Source organism: Phoca vitulina, unplaced genomic scaffold (genome assembly GCF_004348235.1).
Source record: "Phoca vitulina isolate PV1807 unplaced genomic scaffold, GSC_HSeal_1.0 scaffold44, whole genome shotgun sequence".
In the NCBI taxonomy this organism is placed as follows: Eukaryota; Metazoa; Chordata; class Mammalia; order Carnivora; family Phocidae; genus Phoca; species Phoca vitulina.
Genome location: NW_022589747.1, coordinates 8,810,131 through 8,834,696, shown reverse-complemented (window position 1 = coordinate 8,834,696; position 24,566 = coordinate 8,810,131). Strand labels below are relative to the sequence as shown.

Here is a 24,566-nt window from a genome sequence, read left to right as displayed (position 1 = left end):
AAGCCATTAGGCATAGTAATCGAAAACCTTAGCACAAACAGCAGCCCACCGAGCAAGAATGGGCATCCGTTTCCTGATCACTTGTACAACGCAAGCTATTAAACACATTTTCACTCCTGGGCAGGCTGCTATCAAGAGAAAGGATATTTGAGAATGGAGCAACTCCCTTCTCTCCATGACAAAGCTGGGCTCTAACAAGCTGGTTTTTCTTCTGGTCCTGAGAAAGTGGCGTGGTGAAAGATTTCTTCACCTAATGGCGCTCTTACATTGCCAAAAGGGGAAAAAAAAAAAAAAAAGGAAAAAGAAAAGCACATGTTTTATGTTACATTCATGTTGTTTCTACAACAGTGAAGGAGCCAATTTTTAACTCCCAGGGCCTCACTGATTCCTTTTTAAGCAAGTTTACCAGTGGGTATAATTAAGGCGTCTTCACATGACTCTTGCTTTCACTTGGTAAGTTTTCAGGTTGGACAAGCTGGTGCAGGTGAAGTTGGAATGTTGGCAAGTGCGACTTGTCAGGAATGCCAACCTTCGTGCTGGCTGTTGCATTTCTGGGCACATGCAAAACCCAGGCAAAGGAATACTTAACTCCAAAGCGAGGGGAATAAAGAATACAAGTGTATTCTATTGTTAATATTAGATGGATAAGGAAGAGCTGAATGCAGTTGGCTCCGCCTAGCCCAGAGCTCCTCAGTGTCGGCACTGTAAACATCTTGGGTTCGGGACCATCCTTTGTGGTGGGGCTGTCCTATGCAGGAAAGAATGTTTCGCAGCGTCGCTGGCCTCTACCCACTAGATGCCGGTAACAACCCCCAGTGTGAAAATCAAAAACTGCTCCACATTGCCAAGTGTCCCGGGTAGGGGGTGGAGGGGGGAGAGGCGGAGGAGGGTGATGGGCAAAACTGTCCCCGGTTGAGTCCCACTGGTCTAGACCTCCGTATTCCTGAAAGGTATTAACTTGCTTTGTGACTCAAGTCCTAGGCCACATTTTAAGTCCTAACTTCGAGGGTAACGCCTTGCATATACGACATATAGTCATTAAATGGCTGTTTGAAGGATACTATTCGATTTGAAATAGGTAGAATGTACACTCCTAGAAGGGTGTGCTTTCTATTTCTAAAGGATGACAGTTTATCCTAATTTTTGACATTTAAATGTGTCGGTCTATTTTTTTAAAAACGGCAAGAGGAAGTTTACAGACAGCTTCTACATCCCAGTGAAGGCACTTGCAATGCTAATTTACATTTCCAGAGGTAAAATGAAAAATAATCATTTGTTAAACTTGTACGTGCAAAATCAAGACCAATACTCCTTCCAGATTCACATGTGGCAGCAAAGTTTGACCCACTGTCATTATTTTGTTTAAATATTTCCTTTGATTCCCTCAATTTTCTGTCTTGGTTGGAAGATTTAAAACATCACGTGGTTGATCATTCAAAAAAATTTTTTTTAAGATTTTATTCATTTATTTGAGAGAGAGCGGGAGAGAGAGGGAGTGTGTATGAGCTGGGGCAGGGGAGGGCAGAGGGAGAAGGGGAAGGAGACTCCCCACTGAGCAGGGAGCCCAATGCGGGGCTCAATCCCAGGACCCCAGGATCATGACCTGAGCCAAAGGATGACGCTTAACCGACTGAGCCACCCAGGCACCCGATCATTCAAAATTTTCTTACTATCTTCCTCATCCACTTACATAGAATAAATTGCATTAACTCTCTTTATAAATGAGACCCTCACCCACATCCATGCCACACGGATGGGATACCCTGCGCTGAATGTATAAAAGCATATGCTACTTGGGATGTGAATCACAGAATTAAATAAATTTTGCTTTCCCTGTCCTTGAAATTCAATTTTATTTCATTAATAACTCCTCATTTAGTACCTGTGGCCCTATCATCACTGTGCCAACTCTGGGCAGTTCCAGACACACGGACACATAGGACATGATTTCTGCCTCTTGTCGTTTGACTTTTATAACACTCTGGTGGGGAGAGAGCTCACTGTTCATAGTGTTTCTTGAGGTTACAGTTAATGACTATTTCCAAGTAAATGAAAGTCAAACTTATTTTTCTTTGATGTAATATTTAAGAGTTATCATGGGTATGACCTTTTATTATGCACTTAAACTCATTTTATCATATTCGATGTAAAAATAGTTTTCCTTTAATTACTGAGAGGACTCTGAAGATGATCTATTTCTCTGAACTGCCTGCTCATTTCTACTAATTTGAATTTTAAAAAAAAAGAAATCTAGAACCCTGTGTTGTCTGAATGATGGGGAATACTGCAAATAACGCTTAGGCCCTTCTGTATGAACACGTCTAATCACGACTGCATGAAATTAAGATGCACTCTTCCTTGATAATTCAATTTTAATCCAACTACTAATTCCTTAAAAGTACTTTTAAACCAACGCATGCTCTTTACTTTGGACATGAATCCTCTGAAAAGTAAAACAAGAAAACACTTGTCACACTCTGTTAGACATGCCTGTTTTTCTGTACACTGCAAATTAAGTATAAAGAAGGCCAATGAGGAAATTCATGAACTGAGATCATCATAATCTAATACTTTGCTGGTTTAAACAAAGTCTCTCCCCCCCTTTTGTTAAAATACGTTCATGCCTGCCAGTGAATAAAGACGTGTTAGGATTTCAGAGGTTTATTGGAAATGCAGTTATACCTTAGATATACTGTTCAGTGCATGCAACTGGTATTTATTTAGTGCCCACTGTCTACACGGCATGGTGCCATGAGCGATGAGGCTGAATAAACCAGACAGCGCCTTTTCGCACGGAGCTTGCAATCTAGTGAGAAAGCGATACCAGAACATAAACAATGAGAATGCAATAGACAACGTCATAAAAGAAGTACAGGGTACCCGAGGCTCACTTCCTGCTTATACGTGTGTGTGTGTGTATGTATACATATAAAACTTTCACTCGGGCGCCTGGGTGGCTCAGTTGGTTAAGCGACTGCCTTCGGCTCAGGTCATGATCCTGGAGTCCCTGGATCGAGTCCCGCATCGGGCTCCCTGCTGTGCAGGGAGTCTGCTTCTCCCTCTGACCCTCCTCCCTCTCACGCTCTCTGTCTCTCATTCTCTCTCTCTCAAATAAATAAATAAAATCTTTAAAAAAAAAAAATAAAACTTTCACTCATAATCAATGAGTCTAACATCACGTGTGTAATGACGACATTTACACAATAGAGGCTCAGACTGAATTTACGAAGGTCGCCCAGCATTGTGAACAGTCCAGACCACCCTTGTTAACTCTGAAGTTAACATGAAGTTGTCAGGGTTTCTGTCACCGAACGCAGATTTCCAAAAAGAACCATATATATTCTTTCTCACATAGCTGATGTTATTGCTAGATGAATAACAACCATGTTCTTCAGATCTAGACCCAGTAGACTTCACCTGACAATTTTAGAAATTTGTAGGGAAATTCTAAATGTTCCAATGACCTCTTACCTAGTTAACAGCATAAAATATATACAAAGGTTACCAAATTTCTCATGCTCCTATAAACAAGATCAGATAAACATCCAGTGCCTATTTAATGTTAACCTGAGATTTTCTGGGAAAAGGCATGCTGTCCCCAAAACACAGTAGTTAAAAAAAACATGTTTTATTAAGTAGACACCAAAAAACAAAAACAAAGAAATTTCTCTCTCCAGCTTTTTGCGTGTCCGATGATGAAATGCAGGGTAAAGAAAAGTTGAGGCAAGTACTTTTAAATTTTATTTTGTAATATTTCAAATCAGTTCTGATATAAAAATAGCAATGGGTAAAATAAATGGCAAAAGTCGAATCCACCCATTTTGCATTTACCAAAGCTGCTCTCCAGTGGAAAAATGTTCCTGTTATGTCAAGCAGAGGACTTATATAATTATGCAGATCTTCCAAGCTCAGCTTTTTTTTAAGTTATCTGTGAATTCTACTTGACTTTAGCTGTGGGTCTCAGGATTAATATTTCTTTGAAGAAAGACAGGAGATATATATACACATATATACAGGCAATAATTTAGGCTACAGCTAGAGGTATAATCTACTCTTTATATTTTCCTGGGGCGGGGGGGGGGGGGGGGGACATTCTTCTGACCTCACATTCCAAGCTTAATGCAGAGAATTCCGGCATCCCTGCAACAAAGCTGGATGATAAGCAACTCTCCTTGCTGGAACAAGACCCAGTGGAGACAACACTGATTCTAAACTATACAAAAACTTGTTTGAAAATTCATACATAGAAATTGTGACACATCCTGGGAACTTCTGCTTCACCATCAGTGTATGAGTTAAGAGGACAGCCATGTGCCAGAGCTTAACTAGCTGGTCTAAAAAAGAGAAAGGTATCCGTCAAGAGCAAACTCACAGAGGGTCCCAGCTGTCTTCCCCACACCCCTTCACCCTCAACAGCTTAGGAACAGTTCCTGTCCCCCTGCCTATTGGGGTCACAGTTCAGGGACTGCTTCCTTGGCAGCCAATGTAACAACACAAGAGAATATGAAGAGAAACGGATGCACAGAGTTCAGTTCTTTTTTTTTTTTTTTTAAAGATTTTATTTATTTGACAGAGAGAGATCACAAGCAGGCAGACAGGCAGGCAGAGGGAGAGGGAGAAGCAGGCTCCCTGCTGAGCACAGAGCCCGATGTGGGGCTCGATCCCAGGACCCTGGGATCATGACCTGAGCTGAAGGCAGATGCTCAACCATCTGAGCCACCCAGGCGTCCCCAGAGTTCAGTTCTTAAATACCTATATACTCAAGTATTCCTAGACCTTCCATTATCACCCTCTCTATAAATGAACGTGTATCTCAATAATAACCCCACAAATGACTGCTGTTTCTGGAACCTTCCACTGATAGAGGCTCTCCCTCCTCCTGGATAGGATCTGAAATGACGTGTCCCTCCGCATGCCTTTTACTGCCTCTTCTCATGGCCCTACAGTTCCTCGTCTTCCCATTAAAGATCCTCAGTTGTCTTAACTGTGCTTCAGGCTTCTGCTCTTTGGCATCTCTACTGTTTCACACCTGTTTTCCAAGTTCCCCTTAAAGGATGACATGTTCGACAGAGAACTTCCAATCCTTAGTCTACTTTTAGTACCAAATGTCAACCAAGCATTTCATGAGCAGCTCCCTAACATATTATGTGGAACAAGATGGCCCATCTCTTTGCTCCTCTGAGCTCCATGACATCTAGCACATTCACTTATGGGGATTCTTCTCAAATTTAATAACATACTGGCTTTTTTTTTTCCCAACAGAAAAACAATTTCCACAGACTACAACTGAAGGACTGACTGTAGAACTAAGTTTTTAGGTTTTAAAATGTCAGCCACACACTTCTGCTTCTGGCAACTACTAAACTGGTCCCAGACTTATCTTCCTGCTGTAAACAACCAGAAAACCAAGCAAAATATTTGGGGCAACTGTTTTCAGGCAACGGACAATGGGGCAGTGCGGGACTGAGTGGCCGAAGAGAAGGGAAACACATGGTAAATAGATGAGCCAATATAACACAGCAGCTTCCCTTTTTCCCCCCTCTTGATTTCCTTAAGATACAAGTGACTATTTAGAATAATATCATTGCATGGTGGGGTGACTGTGATTTATTGCTGCAAAATGGTGCAGTCTGTACCTAAGTTCAAAAGAATTTAGATTACCCTCAAAAATGAATAAACACAATTTTAAAATAGTATAAAATGCTCAAGCCGTTCCCGCAAGGGTACGTTTGTGGCTCTCGATTGGAGGAAATGATTTTGGAGCAGGTTCATAAATGTCCCACTGCTTCTTTATCGCCTCCTCGATGCAGGGATAACAAATGCAAGTTTGCGTCCCGGAAGCAAGCCCAGGTCACGATCCATAGTAGGTGCTCAGTGCAAGGCTGCTTTGTAAGCAGGCTCACGTCCAGTCTGATGGGACCCTGCTGGCAGACTCACCACCCGCAAGCGTCAGCCCTTCCTCTTTGGGAAGCTTCACTAGGGCTGAGTGTGTCAAGTGCTCCTGGCAGGGTGTGTTTCCTCCCGTCTCCTCAGTGATCATTTCCCACCGCTGCCTTGTTGACGTCTTCAGGCTCCAGTCAGCAGTCTTCAAACTGGGGGAAGTGTCTCCCTGCAGGAGTTCCCAGGGAGCATGGGCACAACAGAACAACGTCCAGGGTGTCATCTTCTACCTGTGCTCTTTCCTACAGCCAGCCTGCTGGCATGGGCCCCAGGCCCCAGGCTCTCCTCTTCCCCTCCCCAGTCCTCCAAGACAAAGGGACGGCAGAGTGCAGAGTGCCTGACTCAGCTCTGAAATACTGAGGCTGAAGGTGACCAACTCATGATGGGTCACTTTGTCCCATCTTCCCATCGGTGTGGTCAAATGCCCACCTTAGAATCCGCATTCAGAACTGAGACAGATCTTTTGAGGAAAGAATTAACGTGTTGTTTTGTTTTGTTTGATCAGGAAAAAAAAACACCAATCTTTCTGGCAGAAAATCAATCCAAAAAAAGTCAATCTGGCAGAAAAGCAGTTGACTAGCTGCTTTAAATGGCTGAAATTATCTCTCTTATAGTTATTAAGCCTATGGTAAACAATTTTATTTTATTATTTTTTTAAATAAGGTCTTTTTTTTTAAATGTCTTTTTTAAAGATTTTATTTATTTATTTGACACAGAGAGAGAGAGAGAGCACAAGCAGCGGGAGGGGCAGAGGGAGAGGGAGAAGCAGGCTCCCCGCTGAGCAGGGAGCCCGACGCGGGACTTGACCCCAGGACCCTGGGATCATGACCTGAGCTGAAGGCAGATGCTGACCCGAATGAGCCACCCAGGCGCCCCCTACGGTAAACAATTTTAGATGTCAACTTAGAAACATGAAGAGAGTACACAGATTTTCAGAGCTAGCTCAGTCCTTCCGTGGGCGCAGAGGCTGGAGGCTCCTTATCTCTGGCATCTCCCTGATCAGGAGATCAAAAAGGGAACTGAGGCTATTTTCATATGATTATTCAAATGAGAAAAAGTATGTCAAAGTATGTCTAAGTATGTCTTAGAAAGCTATAAAGTACGCTGCAAAATTATGTTACACTTAACATTCATACACACCCATTCTGGTTTCTACGACCATCATTTCAGTTGTGAAGTACTCACAAACCACATTAGACTAAATTCTCACTTCGGAGAATGTGACAGAATGAATGGGGTTCTGGACTACAGGCTCCTTACGGATTACACTGCCTATGTAACCCAGCACCCAGCAGCTTTTTCGTATACAGTATGCAATACACATTTAATGCATGCCTACTGAGTTGAACCACACTGAAAACTGAAAACATGCACATAAGATTCTGCCAAATTATACCAGTCTACTAAAATAAACTGCCCTGTTATACTGCAAACATAGTTTACGGCCATGCAGTATAACAGGTGTAAGAATTGGGGCTCAGAATGCTTAGAGAGCTGGAAGGCTCTGGAAACTCCACAAGAGGATCTGCAGTATGGGCATGCACCTGCTATGTGAAGTGAGAACTTTCCTTTACCATGGGATTCACTTTCTCTTCTCTTTCCCTGTGTTGGTCTGAATATAGCCCCACAAGAGCCTAGCCCTAGGAAGTAACAGACAGGGAAGGAAGCTGTGGTTACCCCCAAAGGACACTGTCTTTCTGCAAAGATTCTGCAGTTGGTTAATACCTGTTACAGGAGGTTTTCCCTCCAGGGATTTAGATATTCAGGTAAAGGAGGAGAAGCATGCTACTTTGCTGTGACTCTTTTTTAACCCTATTTTTAAAATAATTTGTAACTTAGAGCAAATTGAAGTAGCAGTAAGAGGAGTCTCACTTTTAAAGGGCTATTTTTTGTTATATATGCCAAAACAGAATAAATTCATTGCCTTGACTGAAATCCCATACCTCCTTTGAGATCCTGAATTTCCTAATAAAATATGAGCTTTAGCCTATAAGGTTTTACCTTCTCTACGAGGTGACTGTGAGTACAGTATTTAAAACTTTTACTGCAGTATAACATAAATGTAGAAAAGTATACAGACTAAAACTGTGCAGCTCCATGAATTTTTTTACCAAATGAATACATCTGTGTAATCACTATCTAAATAAAAAAACATGACATCATCAGCATTCCAGAAGACCTCATCTAGGGCACCTATACTTGATATAAAAAAGGCAAATTAGGACAAATAGATGAAAACAAACACGGGCTGAACAGGTGGTACATACACAAAAACCCAAACCATTTGTGATTTGAATAGAAGATAAACTTAGCTTATGCAAACTGACCCAAAAACTACGAGAGGGTGTTTGGTTTGTCCAGTCAATGAAAGAAAACCCATCTCTCTCTTTGTTTCTCTTTTTTTTTTGTTGTTTCAAGTTTTTATTTAAATTCTGGTTAGTTGATATATAGTGTAATATTAGTTTCAGGAGTAGAATCTAGTGATTCATCACTTACATACAACACTCAGTGCTCATCACAAGTGCCCTCCCTAATACTCATCACCCACCTAGCCCATCCGCCCACCCTCCTCCCCTCCAGCAACCCTCAGTTTGTTCTCTATAGTTACAGAGTCTCTCATACGGTTTGTCTCCCTCTCTTTTGTTTCCTTTCCCCTATGTTTATCTGTTTTGTCTCTCAAATTCCACAAATGAATGAAATCATATGGTATTTGTCTTTCTCTGACTGATCTGTTTCACTTAGCATAATACACTCTAGGTCCATTTACGTTGTTGCAAATGGCAAGATTCCATTATTTTTGGTGGCTGAGTAATATTCCTATATATATATAGGAATACATATATATATAATGGAATATATAATATGTATGCATAGACACACACACACACCACATTTTCTTTATCCATTATCCATTTTTCAGTTGATAGACAGTTGGGCTGTTTCCATATTTTCGCTATTGTAGATAATGCTGCTAGAAGCACAGGGAGGCATGTATCCCCTCGAATTAGTATTTTTGTATTTTTTTGAGTAAATACCCAGTCGTGTGATTGCTGGGTTGTAGGGCAGTTCTATTTTAAACTTTTTGAGGAACCTCTATACTGTTTTTCTCTCTCTCTGTTTCTCAATCTGTCTGTCTGCCTACCTATGCTTTTCCTCTATCCCTTTCTCCCTTTCCCCCTCATTCCTGCATGGCCTCCAAGAGTTAAAGACCAAAAAGCGTAAAAAGTAACTTCTAAACAGTATTGTGAACATGATGATTTCTATAATACCATCTCACTAGCTAATTAAAACAGTGAGCGTTTAGCCTAGGTCAATATTAGATAAAGATGTCAAACTAAATATTTAAAACTTCCTACTAAGATGTTACCATTGGCGGAGGTTAGGGAGAGGGTGCGCCGACCTGACCTCCCTGTGCCTATTTTGCAACTTCCTGTGAATCTGTAATTCTTTCAAAATAAAAAGCTAGTAACAAAAAGCTTTGCTATTGCAGCAAGCCACTATTCTTATTTATGTAACATGGTCGGCGTTTTGTTTTTAGTATGATTTTTCTAAGAACTACAGCAATTTTAAAAAATCTAAACTTCTCTGTTAACCTCTAAAAAAAACACTGAAAAGAAGTGAGACCAAAATATTAAGTTCAAACAAATACCTACTCTAAAATGTGTTTTGAAAGTGAAGAATGTAATGCCTGAAAACATTATCTAGGGTATGCATAATAGTTAACTTCCTTAATTCTTCCTTTCTAACCACACATTCCCCCTGCCCTACACTCACCCCCTGCCGCTGCTTTAACACTAAAAAATAAATACTAACCATGAAGTTAATACTAAAAGAAAAAAAAGAAAAAGTTTGCCTCCCAGAGCCTTACATATAGGTAATGAGAGTCTCTTCCTTTTGTGTCTCTTATGTTTCCAAATGGAGCGCTCCGGGCATGTTACATCTCCACGACTACGCCGTGGTGAGTCCAGAAAGCTCACAGATGGAGAAAACGCCCAAAGGTTAGATCCACCCCGTTCAACCCACTTGTAAATCAAATAATCTCAGAAATTGTCTGTTTAATAAAGCAGTTAGGCTGCTAGCCGTAGTTACAAGATAAATTATCATCTTTGAACTGTTAGCTTTTCCATTTTTGGTGCTTCTTGCAGCAAAAGAAATTTATTTTTACTCACAGATATAAAACAACTTTAAAAATAACTTTAATATACTGCTGGTAGGAAACAGCAAGTCTCTAGTGTACATTAATTCGTGACCAGTCTGCTACACCTTGCAAATTTGAAAACAATGATCGAGAGATTGACGCACTTTTCCTGGTCCATATAAACACCTGCAGGCCCTGCTATTAAGAACCAGGGGAAGAATAGGGACCAAAGGCAGGTGTGAGGATGGAGTCCCAGAGGAAAGTATCAGTCAGATCAAATAATAATTAAAAGAGAGAATGCATACCCATTATTTTCTCTCTTTAGAAAGCTTAACTGTTGCCGAAAGGGCCGAGGGCTCCAGGGTGTTTGCCTTCCTCTTGTGAGATGGTCCCGGTGTCCAGGGGACCCTGAAGACATGAAGGCTGGATGGGGGAACCGTGCATGCGCCTCATGGCCATGTATGCCACGAAAGGGGAGAAAGAATGAGCAGGAGAAAACAGACAAAACAATAGCCTTCACATTAGCCATAACAAGTCTGAAAGTAAAAACAGCACCGGAATAAATCAGTGGGCTGTACAATGAAATGAAGAGCATTTCAAAGGCTGGCCCAGAGCCACGCAGGAAAACAACAATCCTCTTTCAAGGGAAAGTAAGGCCCACCATGGAAGGAAAGAGGGGTCAAATGGTTGTGCTCTGGGAGTCCTGAGATGGGCAGCGAGGGGGCAAAGCGAGCTGAGCCTTCCCCTGCCTGGGTCCTGTGGCCTTTCGAGGGCCCAAGAGCAGGGCAGACATCCGGGGCAGAGGCCTGCAGCCGTGAAGGGCACGAGCTCCCCAGTCACAGGCCAGAGTCTACCCTTCCTAGGCCGATGACCTTGGGTAAGTGAGAGGACCTTCCTAAACCTCAGGTTCCTCTACACCTACAATAGGGTCATTAAGGTCATGGTGAGGGGCATAGGTCACAGTGCGAGTCAGCCCTTCAAACAGATAACATCCAGGCCTTCTAGAATGTGCTCCGGGGACAGGCCCTGTGCGCTCCTTCCTCTACACAAATCATCCCACTCCATCCTCACCAGCCCCATGAGATAAGTGCATTATTTTTTTTTTTTAAGATTTATTTATTTTTGAGAGAGAGAGAGAGAGCGTGGGAGGAGGGGCAGAGGGAGAGAGAGTCTTAAGCAGACTCCTCGCTGAGCTTGGAGCCCGATGCAGGGCTTGGTCTCACCACCCTGAGATCACGACCGGCGTCAAAACCAAGAGTCAGAAGCTTAACCGACTGCATCACCCAGGTGCCCCAAGGTAAGTGCCCTTATTATCATCATTCTGCAGATGAGGAAACCAGGACTCCCAGTAGTTACTCAACTTGGCCAACAGCACCCTGCAACCAAAGTGGGGCCTGCGTCCAGAGACAGCACCCCTGTCTGTCACATCCTGCATGGTCCCATACGTGTGGAGGAGACAAAGCCTTAGTGCATTACTTTTATCCAAAGAAAAGCACCACACAACAGGTCTAGAGATTTTTTTTGGTATATTTATTGTCTTGTATACTCATTTTAGTCCCAGGTATACATTTTGGTTTTCCTACTTATAAAAATATTTAACATCAAATAGATGCTAGCTATAAGAAGGTTATTATTGCCTTTTCGGGAACAACAACAACGAAAACATCCATCAAATGTTAGATTAGTCTAGAATCACTGGCCTAATGCATTCTTTAGCCTATTATAATAATGTTCAGATTGAGCAAATTATAGACATGATCATTTCAGACACACTTAGAACCAGAGGACTTTCACAAGCATCCACCTAGAGTAGCCTTTAAGAGCAGAGTTATGCCAAGAGCCCTAAACAATTGGCACAGGCGGCTTTTTTGACCTCTGGCTTGGTCAGTCCCCTTCACCCCGAAAATGTAGTCAACTCTCGGCTGAGGAAGTGTCCCCTTTTCCTCTGAGTCACAAAACCCTGGAATATTTTTCCCATTTTTAATCAATGACCTACGCATTCCACTTTGCAGCCAGAAAAAAAAAAAAAATACAAAGGGACAGAGATTCTTCGGGAGAATCTATACCAGCGAGTGGGCGTACCCACCTGATAGGCGACCAGAAGCATCTGCTGCAAAATAATACTACGAACAGGGAGTGTGGTTGAGTCCGAGGGCCAGACAGATGCCGTCGCCCACACAGATGGCCAGGAGACCAAGCAGTCACCCATCTCTGGAGTCAGTGTTCCCCTGTAAGCATTACCCTGGTCACTCACGTCATGATGCACATCCCCCCCCCCCCAAAAAAAATATGAGAACCAATCTGGATCGCACCAGGTTCTGCTTACTCCATATTGCAAGGCTCAAAAGAAGTGTGTGCAGGTGAAGCTTCACCAGGTCAAACTGTCCTTGTAAGGAAATTCATCTGCAGACGACTTGGCCCCTGAAAGGCGCATTGAACCTCTAACGCAATGCTGCTTCCTCAGACAGAGACAGACTTACTGAGCTCATTGTTCTCTCTCCACCTCTAAGAAGACACCTATTGAGTTGACCTGTTTGATGGTCCCTTTCAAAATCACCAGGTATTAATTAGTTATTATCTATTACTTTTAAAACTACTCTTAAACTTAGCCCAGGCCTTTTTGGGCTTAGCAGAACATCTTGTGAACAGGACCTGTGACGATCAGGAGATGAGCAGTACTGTTATTACACTATGTGGTACCTAGTGGTTCCCTTTTAATTAAAATTCAACCTTGTAAATAGTGTTCAGAAGTCACCCAACCTATAAAATTTCGACTAGACTACAAGCCTGCATTCAGCACACCTGTGCTGACCAACACTGAGCTTCACCTGTGGCTACCACCTGCTCGAGCTCTTCCCCTATCACCTAGATGAGAGAAAGCAAGCCTAGAAGGGAAATAAAGTCTGACCTCCTCCCAGAACAACATCCGAGGAGGAAAGAAAAAAATTCCCCCAAACTGCAAGAGAAGTATATACACTACTGGCAATTTTCCCCACCCTGGCACCCCGTTTTCACTGGCTTCATTAGCATGGTTCAGGCCCTGAATTCATGCCTACTTATTTTCCTGGCTATCGTTTGAACGTTTTGTTTTCGCAACTGGGCAACATTATGAATATGTAGTAGCCATGCCCAACACTCTCAAAGCCTGGCTTTTCTAGCCAAGACTTTAAGAACAAGGCTCCAGCATGAGGGAAGATGGACTCAGATAACCACCCAGGTCTTCAATCCGTCTGGGACTTTTCCCATTCGATGCCTCTGCTCCAAACCAGGCACATCACTGAGTTTGCATTTAAACGAGAGAGAGAGAGTCTTTAGAAGTCAAAAGTGAAGTGAAAAACTGAGCAACTAGTCTGACACTTTATGCTGTCCCATTTCACCAAATTGCTCAACTTTGTCTATTCTGCCTTGGCTGGGCGGACTTTTGTTGATTGAAGGTGAAGTGGCATAGCTTTTGCCCAAATAATTTTTGCAATGCATAGAGGCCAATTACTAAGCAAGCCACCCTGAAAATCAATATACTAACTGCATGCTGACTGGAAAATTTACTTATTCAACAAAAGATGCATCACCTTTGGCTCTTTAAAAAAAAAAAAAGTTGGGCGCCTGGGTGGCTCAGTTGGTTAAGCGACTGCCTTCGGCTCAGGTCATGATCCTGGAGTCCCGGGATCGAGTCCCGCATCAGGCTCCCTGCTCGACAGGGAGTCTGCTTCTCCCTCTGATCCTCCCCCATCTCATGCTCTCTCTCTGTCTCATTCTCTCTCTCAAATAAATAAATAAAATCTTAAAAAAAAAAAATAAAAAAATAAAAAAATAAAAAAATAAAAAGTTTTCCCTGAGTGATATTCTCTAAATCTCTACAACATCAATGACAACTAAAGATCATTTATTCAGTTTACATATGGGACTTTTTCCTACTTTGCTTTATAATTAAGAAATATAAATGTGCGTGGGAGGAGTTTCTGCTGGAGTGCTGAAGTTTCCACTATGTCAGAAACAATAAGAAAAGAAGTTCTTTCCTTCCTAATGGAGGAAAATAAACACTGTATTCTGAAATTTCTTTTGGAAAAGGTATACCACCATCAATGACAGATCTACTAACTGTCACATCACACATTCTATTCATTCATACAAGGACACTCCTCTAAGTGAGAACTGTGATTTCTGTAATAATTTCTCCTTAAAGTCAACGCTTCCATGTATGATCTCAGGCAGAATGGCTTCTTATAAAGGATCTGATATAGAAAACCAGCAATCCTGGAGTGTCCACAATTTGTTAAATTTGTCTTCTTCATAATAGCTATTTATACACCTTAACGAGTTTAAGTGTGTGCTTCATTTAAATCACAGAAATGACTCTGTGTGTGTTACCGCATTTTGCCATAGGCGTTGCTGACTGACCCAACTGCTACATCAAGTTGCTTTCTCTCTTCATTTTTACCTCGAGTATTTATAGGTCTGGCAATTTACAGAAGTTCACGACACAACTTCAAAAAGTCATAGTTCTAATTTCTAAAGGAGATGTTTTCCAGGCTCATAAATTTATTACCCTGTATCATAGGAAATGTGCAATTACAATGCATATATAAGAGACTTAACTCTAAAAAAAAAAAAAACTTCATAACAAGAAAAAAGTGGGAAAGAACAAAACTGGAGCAGAATATACCAAAATTGTGAGGGGCACTGGGTACAAGGAATAGAAGTGTAACAAAAAAATCTGAGAATATTCTATGTTAGTCTTTCCATTCACAAATAGGACTACCAGTGAGGGGAGGCATCAATAGTTAAAAAGCAATGGTGTCTTAAAGGAGGAGGAAGGCGAGTTTTGGAGACATGTGGTGTCAGGAAACGGTGTCTGTTGTATGGCAGGAAAACCTCCCCGCCCCTAATGTGGACTAGCTTGGTGATCATGGGCAACTGCAGAATCGCTGAAAGCCTGAGTCCCTCACCTTCAATGTGGATAATTATCCCCATCCTGTGGGGTTGTTAGGAAGCTTGGAGAGATGGATGTTAAGGCATTGTGTGAACTGTAAAGTGCTATACAAATGCAAGGTATTATTATTATTATGACATCAGTGTTTTAACATCTAAATCACAGAGACAGCACACTTATTATTTACAAGTTTAAATGTGTATTTTGCACGCATTTAGATTGGCTTTTAATTTCATAGATGTTTGCAGCTACTAGGAGCCATCAAACCATCTAGTTTAGTTATTTTATGGAAGCTGAAACTGGGAAGGTAGATCCTAACCTGTTTTCTCTATTATAACTAACAACAGATTGCAGGGGGAGAAAAATGCATTAAGCCATGTCCTAAGAAAAACTCCCTGAGCAATACAACTTTTGAAGGAAGGATACATGTCTATTCATATTTGTATTAAAAATAATCATAAACACTGAATGCCTCTGACGTTCTAACTTGAAAAAACTACATAATATATTTTTGCAGTCATTTGTCAAAGTTTTTCATTTACAGTCATACATCAAAATTTTCTTTCTTGGTGAAGATTCATTCATAACCGCTTGCAAAAAAGAAAGAGAGGAAGGAAGCAGGAAAGGAAGGAAGGGAGGGAGGACAGATTAAGGCAATACATTATTCTCACTCATAAATACAGTGCATGCATACAGTCTATTAAACCACCAGGAAATGCCAGCAGAGGTAAAGAAAGCAAGAAGTAGCTATAAGGATAAGGTTTCTGATTCTCTATTAACTTTGCAGCAAATCAAAGCCAAGAAAATGTTCTGAAATTCATCATAGGGAAAGGCCCCTTAAAATCAGTATCTTAAAAGCCAACAGGTGGCATAATAATTCTTCAACAACCACCTTTCTTTTTTCTGGCATTCATGTGGAATCAAAAGTAGATGAAATTGGCAGGTTCTGGGTTTTTTTTTCTTTTCTTGGAAAAGAGATGATAATTATTTAAATTTCTAATACTGTGTTAAAATATACTTTCAAAAACGGATCTTGAAAGTTAGTACTAGTGGGCGCCTGGGTGGCTCAGTCGTTAAGCATCTGCCTTCGGCTCAGGTCATGATCCCAGGGTCCTGGGATCGAGCCCCACATCGGGCTCCTTGCTCAGCGGGGAGTCCGGTTCTCCCTCTCCCTCTGCCCCTGCTTGTGTCCCCTCTCTCGCTGTGTCTCTCTCTGTCGAATAAATAAATAAAATCTTTAAAAAAAAAAAAAAAGAAAGAAAGTTAGTACTAGAACACACTTCAAATGGTTTGTCTAATTGATCTTGCTCAGCACAATTTAACCATCTGCTACAACTTGTGATACATAAGAATGAACTAGGAGATGCTGTGTAAACACAGACAAGCCGGCAGTTGTCAGATATTCAGTGTTTGCTGGTAAATAAGCAAACCCAGGTTTTTGACGTTATAAAACAATCTTTCTGAAATCTCATTTATGCTGGTAAGAACTTTTCCAGGCACACATGCCCATCCTTGAGGACTAGCACAGATTCAATAAGTGATTTGTTTTTATTCCAGACTCTAAAATAGGGATGAATTTATGAGTGTGGGCAAATAAACTAAAACATGCACAGTTTTTTCCCCTCAAAATGTTAAATTTGTCATATCGGAGGGATTATATGCAATGCACCAATTTTCTACAAAACCTGGAGTAAAAGAAAGGCTCTTTCAAACAGTTATAAGGATATCATTATATCATGTGTAAGGAAACGCAATTGCTAAGGCAATCATGACATTACGCAGCATGCGGAGGCCTGCGAGTGCACAGTGGTAAACCTTCAGGTATCACGTTTCTGGTTTTAAAGGAAAATCCTTCAAAAATGTTCTTAAAACCGCTGCTAAGTAAAGTGGTCTAGAACCACTTCTGTATTTCCTCTTACATAAAGGCATGAGTACCCAAGGGAGAACCAACAGCCATACTTTATCCTTTGTTACAAATCTACCTGTTTCCAAATGCTCTCTGCAAATCAACAGGTTAATCTGTGCAATTTCCAACAGTGAATCAGGACACAGATGTCCTCTCACAAGTGGCAGTGGTTCCCCAGTTAATCTGAGAGACCCTTTCTGACTTCAGTGTGACCCGGCGTGCACTTATTATGTCTAGAATTATGAAGACTTTTGTCTCTCTCTTTGTTTTCTGTAGGAGTTAAATAAAGGACGTCAAGTAATCATTTTTCTTATTCATAACAAGTTGTAAAGGGCCAAATCATGCTCCCGGGAAGAATGCTAGAACTATCAACTATAATCCAGATTCTAGTTCAATTCTTCACATCCGGCCATAAGTTTTAAAAATGCCATTTTCATTTTTAGACGTAAAATGTGTCACCTCCCAGGCATTTTACTTTTGACGTTCTAAGTTTCCTCATGGTCGTTTAGGAAAATGAAGCAGGAAATTCTAAAACCTCAGCAGGTGCTCTAATAAGACATTCACATTTATATGATGACAGGTGACAGTGTCGTCGATAAGAAATGCGGGATGCCCAATGTGTGGCATTATACAAATACGACTCCCAAGGTTCTTATATGCACACTACATTACTTATCAGTTGCTCGTAACTGCAACTGATCGGGCTGCTAACCCACAGCAGCCTAGTGAAGAAAGCAGCCGGTAATCCAGAACCCAGCCTGGATCCATATGGATGGAGACAGCGAGCATGAGACAGCCTGGGGGAGGGCTCTTTTATGGCCAAAGACAATACGTGCAATTGAAACATCTCATAAAATGACAATTCAAGGCCACGCTGCTCTCTTGGGCTCTGGACCTGTATACTCTACCGGCCCCTCGACTTTTCCATCTGGGCACTTCGCATCCACCCAACCGACTCTTTTCCTCCTGGAGCATTCACAGCCTCTGTGAGTGGCGACAGTGTTTATCCTGCCTTCCAAGCCAGAACCCTGTGTGTCACCTGGGATCCTCTACGTCTTGTCCTGGTTACACATTAACTGCCTCCAGGTCAGCCTGAGTCACTTTTCTGCATCCTCTCTGCTCTCCCGCCCGCATCTCTCCTGGCCCGCAGAAGTCAGCTCTCTCCCTATTTCCACTGTTGCCTGCGCAGTCCACTCCCCACCTTGCTGCTCGAGTCCTCTTTCTCAAACACCAGACCCCTCGTGCCAGTTCCCCGCTTAGACGTCCCCGGTGCACCTCCCCTCGGACGGGAGGACAGCAGCGAAGCCCTTGTGAAGGGTAGCCGCCCCATCTCCCCTTTCTCCTCCCATCACACTGAATAATAACCAGTGCTCCTCGGGCCTTTGCAACTACTGGACCTACTCTTGGGATGCCTTCGTATTGTAGTCTCCAGGGAAATACCCACAGCTTGGGGTGGATACCTGGCCCCCTCTCCAGGTGGAATTAAAAGCAAAGAGTAATACCAGAAGAATTCATCCTGTACAGAATTCTATCATTGCTTCTGTGACGCACTGGTTATCTAGAGATCTCTCTTCTCCTCGCTGACTAAAGGGCAAGTACCAACTCTGATTCGTCTCCAAATGCAGATGAACAGTTCAAACTGCTCACTGTGGTTCACGCACAAAGAAAATAAAAGCTTAAGTTGTAATAGGTAGCACTTCGTGTCCTTATACTCTAAGGACAAACAATAGAGGTTAACTTATGTAATTATTTCTACTAAATCAGGGCCAGGTGTGCTGGCCCACCAGCATGGGCTAGAACTTGGAGCGAAGAAGGAAATTCTATCCCCCTGTGTTCACTTTCACATACTACTTTCTGAAGCAAGCTGCTGAAATTTGGTAGGAGTAGAATGTATTTTAAGCATATGCAATTCACAGATGCTTAGTCAACAGGGTCAGGCATTTGATATTATACTTCAGGGCCTTCAGAGATTAATATGTCAAATCCAGCACTTAGTTTCTAACAGGGCTAAGTAAACAAGCCACCGCTGCTCACTGGCCCTAAAATACCCCTCCTGCTCCCAGCTGGCTGGGGGAACTTTCTAGACAACTGAATTGAGTGTGTCTATCTAAATGTGTAGCAAGGAGGCTGTACCTAATGACTCTGAAAAAGTGAAAATTTCAGTCAAACCGGTTATTTGACATAAGCTTGGATCCTTGCCTGAATTCAAACTAACCTGCTCATGCCCATGGGCTGGATGGCAGACTATCCTGAGATGTTGTGCAAAGAGCCAACTGTTGGAATTGTCTTCGAGAAGACAACCTTTTTGGGAGGAAAATGAAAAAGAAGGAACGGACAGAAGCTATGATGTCAATGGGAATGGCCCATGGGAACAAGTTTTATATTCTATTCCCTACGTGTTGATGGTTTAAGAATAAAACAGTAATAACTGAGGCCAAAAGTGTTTATAATTAAAAATGTCCAAAAGTGACAGAAGAAAACAAAGTGAAAGTAGTTCAGTACAGATCTGAAGAGCAGAACCTAGTTTTGAAACTATACATGGAAACAATGCCTGGGTGAACGAACCATTCTAGAACTTTGAGCTTTTGAATTTTTCTCAAAACATACCCCTATTTTTAAAACCTAACTTTAAATCAGCCCATTTCTACTGTACTTACTAAGTCCAAATTAAAACACACACACACACACACACACACAACTTTCACAGCAAGCCACAGGGCAAGGGCCAAATGATTTCCCAGGTGGGTCCTTCAACAAGCTGAGCGTCCCTAACATTCTGATTCCACCCTAATGCTGGGGCCCCGGGCACCAGCGTGGGGCTATCTTCCCTGAACATCCATAATCATCAATTTAATACTAGAGTTGGCTTGCCACTCCTGTCAGAAAAGTTTCAGACGCTAGCTGCTGGTCCTGAAGCTCAGATCAAAGGGGAGGAGAAAACAAAAAGGGAGTATTTTCTTTTTACACAGGGCGGAATCCTTCATCTTCACTGACATTACCTCTAAAACCATTTCAAAACACATTAGTGCTCTCACGTGGACCAAGTCTAATTATGTAGCACGATGGATTTTGGCAATCGGCTTCTTCAAACTTCAGAATAGGTTTTTGAAAAATTACAGACTAGGAAACTAAATACATAAAGCTGGAAATAATGGTCAAAAACCTACTGGAGGCATTAACCAATTACTGCCAGACAGCTACACAGGTGTGAATACATGACAGATACATAGATTTCTGGTCTCCTCTTCAGATTTGGAAAGCAATTTACTAACACACATCCTCCTTGACTTATGATGGGGCTGTGTCCCCACAAGCCCATTGTAAAGTAAAAATATTTTAAGTTGAAAATGCATTTAATACACCTAACCTACCAAACATCATTGCTTAGCCTAACCTACCTTAAACGTGCTCAGAACACTTACAATTAGCCTACAGGTGGATAAACTCTAACACGAAGTCTATTTTACATGAAGTGTTGAATATCTCACGTAATTTATCGAATTCTGTCCTAAAAGTGAAGAACAGGACGGTTGTCAGTGTGTCGGTCGTTGACCCTCGTAATTGTGTGGCTGCCACTCAGTATCACGGGAGAGGGGCCTACAGAGTATCACCAGCCCGGGAAAAAATCCAAATGAAAATTCCAAGTACAGTTTCTACTTAATGTGCACTGCTTTCACACCACCATAAAATAAAAACTTTTAAGACAAACCATCGTAAATCGAAGACCATCTGTACTTATAATTAATGGCTTAAAGAGTCACACTGTGGAAGCAATAGTAGAAACTATCAAGATCACTGCTGCCCCTTTTAACTCATAATGTCTGGCACATTCTGTGCACTCAATAAATACTCCTTGAATTCAGAAATGAGGACTCAGGGGCCTGGAGCTGGTAAGTGACATGTCTGCCTTGACACAGCTGGAATGAGAAGACAGACCTCCTGGTTTCCAGGCCAGGACTGAACTGGGCTTCCTCACATCTGAACTCCTTAGAGAAAAGAGGGTAGTGGTTCCTCACTTGGGATACGGTTCAAAATCCTCTCATTTATTCCTCTTCAACACAGCCCAGACCTACTGAATGGAGAACGTCTTCAGAGAAGCCGCTGAGACAGGCTCCTCGCTTGAGAATTCTTGCACTCTCCAGAACACCCCCCAGGCTCTCTTCTAGGGCAACACCTTGACCTCTCCATTTTGCAAGAGGGAGGGGCTTGCTTAACAACCCCAAGCAATCTCCAAGCTCACTGCTGTTCTGGTGACTGAGCTGCCTCCACCTAAGGCAAGCAGAGTGACTACTGAGGAAATGAGCAAGAGTCTAGACCACCAAATAGACGTTTCACACAGAGACCAATCCTAAGGAACCCGTTCCCTGGTCCTCTTCTTCCCCGCTCCCAGCATCGGACGTTGGATGATCGCACACCTGAGCTGGCTGTCCTGAAACCAGAACTCGTACAGGGCGGTGGAGTTAGGTGGTTGAGGCAGGACTCTAGGGTGAGAAGGCCTGAGTTTGAATCCTGGCTCTGCTTCTCACGAAATGTGGAAGTCCCTTTACTTCTCTGTACCTCAGTTTCTCATTTTATAAATAGAGTACCCACTACATATGCTTAATGTAAGGATCAAAAGGACACTTAAAACAGTGTTTGACAGTACTAAGTGCAATAAGAACAGAAGATACCATATCTTAGAACCAAAAAAGTCTCTCTAAAATGAACCAATTTTCTTGAAGACTGAATTTGACATGGGTCTTTAACACCTTTTAGAAAAATATCTCATTTTATATTTTTAATAATTTACCCTTTGAAATTGTTTGCTTAATGTTACTTTAACAGAATGACATTTGTTCGCCTACTCTCACAATTTTATTCAGGAGCATTCTGTTTAAGCAAATACAGGACAGTCAAATTAAGTGGTATTTATATTTTTCTCAGAAACAAGTCTCCAAGCGCTAATAGCAGTGTTCAAAGGGGTAATAGCAAAGAGCTGTGAACACTTCTGGAGTAAAAAAAAAAAAAAAAAATGTGATGCTTTGGAGGTGCTCCAAGAGTCAATTTAAAATAAGGCGGGGGGTCCCCTGAAGCAGAGAGGGAGAGATACCACCTGCCTGAGAGGACTCTTATCTTGGGCTGATTCAGGAGCAGGACCACAGTCTCCAGGACTCTCAGCAGAGATGAAGGTGAGCCCTTCAGACCCCTTAGAGGACGCAAAGCTTTCCACCAGCTCTGTCAGTGATAAGACCAATCGCTTATTACTGAAATCACCCCCCACCTCCTCTTTCCTATATTTTGCAAGATTGTTAACACTCCAGATGTTCCAAAAGATTGTATGTTCCATACACCGGCAGGTAATCTTTCCAAGACTTTACCAGTCTCTTCCCTACCGAAGTGACTCCCAAACCTGGCTGCCCAACAGAATCACCAGAGGACCTTTTAAAAATCCTGATGCCCAGGTCTCATCCCAGACCAATGAAATCAGAATGTCTGGGGGTGGGAGCCAGACATCAGTTTTCGTTTTGTTTTGTTTTGTTAAAATCCTACGTGATTCTAACGTGCAACAAAGTTTGGGAACCATGGTTTATGCGTTAATGCTCCCCTAGCAAACTCACTCAGCACCAAACCCCGACTCCCTATGCCAATGACGTCAACAGCAAGTACCGACCTGACTCCTGGAACCCGGGCTGCTTGATTTTGAAATTGTGTAATTAAACCTTCTGAGGCATGTTTCTCATGTCAAGTGGGTTTATGGCCAGCAGTCACGAAGCCAGACTCGCTCATGTTCAGTCTGGACATTTGGCACCCATGAACCATGGACATCGGTCCTTTTTTTAAAAATTAATATTTTGGTTGGCCCAATGTCAAACTCCCCCAAAAGCTAAAAGGAACATCCCAACGAGAAAAGCTCGGGATTCTGAGAAGGAAAGTTTGCTGTGAGCCTTATTTTGAAAAACCCGTGGGGACCTGATGGGTTCCGCCCCTATGAAGTTCGGCAGCAGGACCCAGCTGTCCCGCCGCTGCTGGTCCCACCGCTCTGTCCAGCTTCACCTTAAAGCCTGGATACGCAACCAAAGGGCTGCAGGTGGGGGCAAATCTCGGAAGTTCCCGGGAAGCGACGACTTAGCGAAACCCCACCAGCCCGAGGGGCGTGGACGCCTGGGTGGGAGCTCTGGGCTGGCCAGGAGCCTGGGTCCCCCCGACCTGCAGGAGGATGGAGAACCGGGCAAGCGTCGGGGGGTCTGCGCCCAAGGGGCGGGTCCGACCCCACCCCCTTTTTTGTTTAAGACGAAACTACGCCTTTCCTTCCCCGTAGCCGCAGGTAGAGGCAGACACGAGACCCTCGGGCCTCTCAGCTCAGGGTTACAGCACCACACCCGGGAAAGGGGCTTGCAGGGTCCTGCGACCCACCCAGGCCTGGACCCGGGCTGGCAAGGCCGGGTCCAGCCGAGGAGCTCAAGTACGAGAGCCGGGTGGAGGGAGGACGTGCGGTGGGTCTGCTTGGGAAGCCGCCTGTCCCGGGAGGCCCGAGGAGTGACACTGATTCCCGGGGGGCGGGGGGGCGCTGTCGTTCCCCAGCTTCCCAAAGCCCCTCGGGCGCGCGCCCCGGGCCCGGCCTGGCCCTCCGGGAGCACAAGCGCGGGGCGCACGTGCGGGAACGCTAGCCCGCCCCGCGGGAACCAGAGCCGCCCCGCGCCAAGTTTCTGCCTTGGTCCGCGGACGCCGCACAGGAGGCCAGGAAAGTGAGGACGGAAAGTTGCGAGCGCTCTGCGGCGCCGAGCTCCAGCCGGGGGTTCCCACAGCCCGCCCGCAGCCCCGCTGCCCCGCGCTGGGAGCCTCCCGTCCTGGGCCGCCTTAGACTCGCTCAGCCCAGAAACGAAACGTCCCGTTCCTCCCACAGCCCCGGCCAGAAGCGCAGCCGATCCAGGAAACAGGAAAGGAGGGGCGGGAGGCGCGGGACGCCGGCCGGTGCGGCGAGCGCGAGCTGGGCCGGCTGCGGGGCGGCGCGCGTCGGGAGGCGGCGTGCGGCCGGCGGCACTCGCCCTACCTTTCTTCTCCTCCAGCGCCGGACTCGCCGGGAAGTGCGCAGCCAGCAGTGCCAGGAGCGCGGCTCCCACCGTCCCGGAGGGTCGCATCGCTGCCCCCAGGCGCTGGCTCCGGGTCTCCGCAGTCAGTCAGGACCGAGGCGGGCGGCCGTGCGCGGCGACACAGGACTCGGGTGGACGCGGAGGTAGCCCGTCGTCCGGTCTGGGAGGCGGCGGCCGCCGGGGCTCGCTCGGGACTCGCTCCGGACTCGGGCCGCCCTGACCGCGGGCGTACACACCGTGCCGGGGGCGGAGGCTGCTGCCGCCGCGCTGCGGGGGCTGCCCAGACGTCTAGCTCGCGGGGGCGGGGGCCGGGCAGGCTGGGCTGGAAGGAGGAGGGACCAGGCGGAGGAGGAGGGATCGGGAGGAGCCGAGGAGGAGCGCCGTGCTTGGAGAAGGGAGGAAGAGTCCGCAGCGAAGACCGCAGGCGGGCACCGACTGGGGAGGTGACGGACAGCGGTGGCCCCTGTCGGCCCGAGCGCACCCGGGAGGGCCGGCGTGCGGGGACGAGGCGGCGTCCGGGAGCCAGCGGGCGCCCTGAGGAGTTCGTTTCCGAGCGGGACGTTCCCCGCGCTCTCCCTCAAG

General features: G+C 44.3%; 1 protein-coding gene across 1 annotated transcript in view; it reads right to left on the bottom strand.

Annotated features, from left to right (window-relative positions):
• The window catches only part of EGFR (epidermal growth factor receptor), a 207,123-nt gene extending 182,836 nt beyond the window's left edge, over positions 1 to 24,287 (bottom strand). The window contains exon 1 of the mRNA XM_032430631.1: positions 23,945 to 24,287. Coding sequence (XP_032286522.1) covers positions 23,945 to 24,032 — 88 coding nt within the window. The 5' untranslated portion in view covers positions 24,033 to 24,287. The remainder of the gene's footprint in view (positions 1 to 23,944) is intronic.
• Between the last annotated feature and the right edge of the window lie 279 nt (positions 24,288 to 24,566).